The 4907-nt window shown below is 34.0% G+C and overlaps 1 protein-coding gene and 2 long non-coding RNA genes across 3 annotated transcripts; all 3 read left to right on the top strand.

The window, feature by feature from the left end:
• Positions 1–2014: 2014 nt before the first annotated feature.
• LOC133804454 (uncharacterized) lies at positions 2015–3189 on the top strand. Its single transcript, XR_009878485.1, has 4 exons — positions 2015–2421; positions 2557–2636; positions 2719–2865; positions 2995–3189. It is a non-coding gene; the product is annotated as an uncharacterized LOC133804454 (long non-coding RNA).
• Positions 3190–3198: 9 nt separating this feature from the next.
• LOC133804453 (protein MOR1-like) lies at positions 3199–3873 on the top strand. The gene is made up of 3 exons (XM_062242612.1): positions 3199–3317; positions 3397–3507; positions 3590–3873. The coding sequence occupies exons 1-3, from the start codon at positions 3249–3251 to the stop codon at positions 3764–3766; spliced, it is 357 nt and encodes a 118-aa protein (XP_062098596.1). The 5' UTR covers positions 3199–3248; the 3' UTR covers positions 3767–3873.
• A 219-nt stretch (positions 3874–4092) lies between these two features.
• On the top strand, positions 4093–4704 carry LOC133804899 (uncharacterized). The gene is made up of 4 exons (XR_009878694.1): positions 4093–4138; positions 4218–4330; positions 4444–4545; positions 4630–4704. It is a non-coding gene; the product is annotated as an uncharacterized LOC133804899 (long non-coding RNA).
• Positions 4705–4907: the final 203 nt, after the last annotated feature.

Raw genomic sequence — 4907 nt, 5'->3', positions numbered from 1 at the left:
CTACAATTTAAGAGAGAAGAAAGTTCACTAGTCCAGGCTGTGTTGTTTTGGGTGGTGCACATGGGAAAATGTTGGGGGGGGGGGGGGGGGTTCAATTTTCCATAGCTGTAATAAGGGTTTTCGGTATCTTGTGGTGGAGGAGGAGAGAGAGATAGAGGGAAAAGTAATATAACATGGGGGTGAGTTGGGTTGGGTTAGGTTGGGCTGTACGGGTTTTCTCTTGTTCTTTTTTTATTCTTTCCAACTTCTCTAATTTTCTCCAAGTGTGAGGTGTCAGTGAGTAGGACATTATACTTGGCAGTGGCAGGCCATCTTCTATGCAGATCTCCCCACCATCAAAATTTGTGGTCTGTATTATGTCGCAGTCTTGATTATTATTATTTTTATTTTGAAAAAAAAAAGAGTTGTTTTTGTCTTCTCCGTTGGGAGGAGGTATTTGTATAATAATGATTGTACTTTTGTAGTGGGATTCATGTTCAATCTATGTATTTTTCTCAGTCTTTTTGCATACTAAGCTAAGACTTGGTGAATTTCTTTGTATTACCATTCTTCCTCGTCATCCACTGTTAAGTAGTATTTATTATAACTGTGGTATAATAATATCAAGAGTAACTAACATATAGATATTGGTGAGATTTATAAATATAATGTTCCAAACTATAATGTAAATAATTTGGGGTCTGACTTGTGAAATTTTGAAATGATGAAACCAATGCATGTTATTGTAATCATAACCCAACTTTAGTGAGTTTTTGAACTAGATGACATGGATGTTATTGGCATATCTGGTTAGTTTTTTTTTTTTGGATTATTATATTTATATTTTTAGACCATTTAGTCACTTTTCTTTCTTGTGAACTTGTCAAATTTTTCTTCAACCTGAGTTGTTGCTGCTGTTCCTTTTTTCAGTTATGTGCAGTAATACACCCCCTATATTCATATCCCTTGAAGATGAACTCAAGGAAAATAAAACATTTAAATAATCAAATAATGAAATAGTTTAATTTGGCAATAAGTTTCAAGACAATTATTTTATTTGATTTTTGTGCTTGAACGCGAAGGTGCTTGCCTGCTTTGATTTTTGTCACTTCTGTGCTTTGTTTGCTGATTCAAATTTGTACTGGTCTAGTTGTTTTTTTATCATTTGTCATTCTACCTGAGAAAATTATGTCATTATCTTTTTAAACTATTTGTTAGTGTCAAAGTTTCTTTGCTTTATCAGAATACTGAATGATGGGACCTTTTTAATCATAAGTTTTATGTTCTTTTGGATGGTGATTGATTTGTGAAGAATAAGAAGTCTTTGGTTATTGATTAGTCAACTTTTTGAGTTTATAAGATCTTTGGTCTTGGCATAAAATCTTCACCAAGGCTTTATGCCTAGGGAGAAATTACTTAAAGTTTCATAACTGGCCAATAGAAATGGAAAAAGGAGAAAAAAAAGGCATTTGATTGTGACTCTTTGGTCCCTAGCAGCAATATTTTGCAGAGAATTGAAATTGATGTTAAAATGTGTTTTAAGACATATAGGATGCCCTTTTCTTTTACTTGCCAATATATTGATTGATGTATTATTAACTATGTTTTCTTTAACTAAATGTCTGTATATACTATTAGACGTGACGATAATTCTTTAGTTTGTTTTGGCCTGCTCTACCCTTTCACCGTGTTTGTCTTAGTCCTTAATGATTTTAAAAAACTTGAATTACAAAGTTTCAATAAAAGGAGGAACAAAATAGTCTAGGTCATGTATTACCTTACACTAGTGCCAAACCTATTGAGTTTTTTTGTATAGGAATACCACCAAACTAATCAAGACATGCTGTTAATTTCACTAACTTTTATTAAATGCCGATACACGGGTGTTGATATATAGCCAAAAAAATATAGAAAATTAAAAGAGAAAAAATGGATGTTGATACTGCTGAAATGACTTATAAAGGTCTAATTTCTTTGTTTGCTGATGAGAAGTAATTATTATGTTGTGCCTTGATGAATTTTTCTTATTAGGTTCTAAATTGATTGGAACTTGTATTTCTTTTCTTTGATTGCTTTTTTTATTTTTTATAATCCAATAAAAGTCAAGGAATTCTTTGTATTGTAGCTTTACAAGATACTGAAAGAGCACAAGAATCCCAAGGTTCTTAGCGAGGGGCTACTGTGGATGGTTTCAGTAGTGGAAGATTTTGGCATCTCACATTTGAAACTTAAGGTTTGAAGTTATATTTGGGCCCTTGTTTTTTTGCTTTGTCTAACTGTTAGTTAATAATTACCATATTCAGCTATTAAAGGAATTGATATATTTTGTTTTACATGATTTAATTGATTTTTGTAAAGATACTGGACTGCAGTCAAGTGCAGCTGCTACTAGAAATTCTTCCATCAAGCTTTTGGGTGTTTTGCATAAATTTGTTGGCCCAGGTTGACACTCATTTTATGTGAATTGTCCACACACCTAAATTTCCTTTTAAATATTTAGTTGAACTGCTCCCAAACATTGATTTTTTTTTTTATATAATTAATTTGTAACTCCCTCCCAACCCTTTTCTTTTGTAGATATTAAAGGGTTTCTTTCTGATGTTAAACCTGCACTTCTTAGTGCACTGGATACAGAGTATGAGAAGAATCCATTTGAGGTGCTCCAACTTAATCATTCAAGATGCATGTATTGTTCGTTTTTGTTTATTTGTTACTGATGTATTCCCATATCTTATCTAGGGTGCAGCAGCAGCTCCAAAGAGAACTATTAAATCAGCAGAACCTATATCTGCATCTTCTGGTGGACTAGATGGCCTGCCACGGGAAGATATTAGTGGGAAGATTACACGTACCCTGCTTAAAGGCTTAGAAAGTACTGATTGGAAGGTAATATTTTGATCATAATTAATGTTCTTAGGGATGGAGCCTGACACCTGCCTGCTGCTGGAAGGTCCAAAGGGGAGATATTTAGCAGCCATTGTAGTGTTTTGATGTTTTGTATTTTCTGCTTTCTAGGCTCGCTTGGAGTCAATTGAAGCTGTGAATAAAGTTTTGGAAGAGGCTAACAAGCGCGTCCAACCCAATGGAACTGGTACATTCTATCATGTGTTTAAATTCTCTCTCCCTCTATTGTTATTATTTATTATTGTACATGCTATTCAGCCTCCTTTATATCCTCCCATTTGTTAATTATTGTTTAATGTTTATTTTCAACTGAATTGTTTGGTGCTCTAAGGGGTCGTCTAGGTGACAGCAACAAAAATTTAGTCATGGCAACATTGACATGCATTGGCAATGTTGCATGTGCAATGGGTCCAGCTGTTGAGAAAGCAAGCAAGGTTGATTTCTAATTCATGATCGCTAATTTTATGTAGTGTACTCTTTAAAATTGAATGTGAGTGTATTGATTTCTTTCAGGGCATTTTAGTGGATGTTTTGAAATGTTTGGGTGACAATAAAAAGCATATGAGGGAATGCACATTGAATACTTTAGATTCTTGGCTCTCTGTTGTTCATCTTGATAAAATGGTAAGTTTTTTTTTTTTTCTCTAGGCTGTGGAAGCTGTTTAGTTTTTTTGTCTCATGTGGCATGATTGTATACTTCTTGCAGGTTCCTTACATTGCAGCAGCTTGGACAGATGCAAAACTTGGTGCGGAAGGGCGCAAAGATCTTTTTGAGTGGTTGTCAAAACAACTATCTGGGTTAACTGAATTTCCTAATGCTGTACAGCTACTAAAGTCAGCTTCCTCTGCTCTGACGGTAATTTTGACTTGTCAAAAACAGTGAAATATTCTTTTTACTTGTTTGCATTGCTAGAATATTTCCATGCTAACAATAATGTGCATAGAGATGTAAGAATCATGATGCCAGTTCCCTTTCCATTGTTTCTGGTTATGACTTTATGAAATTTTCATCCAAGATAAATCATCAGATGTTCGTAAAGCAGCAGAGACATGCATTGCTGAAATCTTGAGAGTTTGTACACAAGAAACTGTAAGTACACTAGTAACTTTTGGTACTACTTTGACTCATTGGTCAGTTAGTGCATGAACACATTGTTTGAATGTATTATTTCAGGTTGAGAACCTTGTTAGGGATGTTCAGGGACCAACTTTAGCTCTTGTTCATGATGTTTGAAGCATTATGGTAATTTTCAAGGTAAGGCTGTTGGGTACTTGGGTCTCTTGCTTGTATTCTGTTTTGGTGATTTATACCAATAATAATTATTTTTTTCCAGAATCTTTTGAATCTGCCAAAACAATTTCGGCCCCTGCATCCAAGACCCTTTCGAAAGTGGGTAAATCCACTTCTAATGGTGTTTTGAAGCATGGAAGAAAAGTAGCATCTTCTGTATGTTTCCTTAAATGCTAACTTCTAGTTCTTTTATAACTTATAATTTTGTAAGGAGATTATTATTATTTTATTTTATTTTTTAATTTTTTTCGGTTAATGATTTTTTGAAGAGAACTGTTGGTACGAAGGCTTTGAGGTCAGAATCAATTATGTCCATTCAAGATATAGCAGTTCAATCGCAGGCTTTACTAAATGTTAAAGATTCCAATAAGGTACAACTTAAGCAAGCAATTTTTGAATGCCTCTTACTTTTGAATATATTGACAAGTAATCATTTGGACTTTACTTATCTGCAGGAGGATAGGGAAAGATTGGTAGTAAGGAGGTTTAAGTTTGAAGATCCACAGATAGAACAAATTCAAAACCTTGAGGTTGTGGATATAGTAGTTTCTCAGATTTGTTTATTTTGTATCTAATTTAATGCAGAATTTATTTAACATACATGTTTATGCAGAATGATTTGATGAAGTACTTCAGAGAGGATTTGCATAGACGGCTTCTAAGCACAGATTTTAAGAAGCAAATTGATGGGCTTGAGATGCTGCAAAAGGTTTTTGTGTGCATCACTGGTTCA

The sequence above is a fragment of the Humulus lupulus genome, chromosome X (assembly GCF_963169125.1).
Source record: "Humulus lupulus chromosome X, drHumLupu1.1, whole genome shotgun sequence".
Taxonomy (NCBI): domain Eukaryota; kingdom Viridiplantae; phylum Streptophyta; class Magnoliopsida; order Rosales; family Cannabaceae; genus Humulus; species Humulus lupulus.
This window is presented reverse-complemented; position numbering and strand designations above follow the sequence as displayed.

Excerpts from the sequence above, each read along its gene's own strand:
- LOC133804453 (XM_062242612.1), top strand. The coding sequence starts at position 3,249 with ATGGCAACATTGACATGCATTGGCAATGTTGCATGTGCAATGGGTCCA. Across the intron at positions 3,318-3,396 it reads CTGTTGAGAAAGCAAGCAAG|GGCATTTTAGTGGATGTTTT; the intron begins GTTGATTTCTAA and ends GATTTCTTTCAG. Across the intron at positions 3,508-3,589 it reads TTGTTCATCTTGATAAAATG|GTTCCTTACATTGCAGCAGC; the intron begins GTAAGTTTTTTT and ends TACTTCTTGCAG.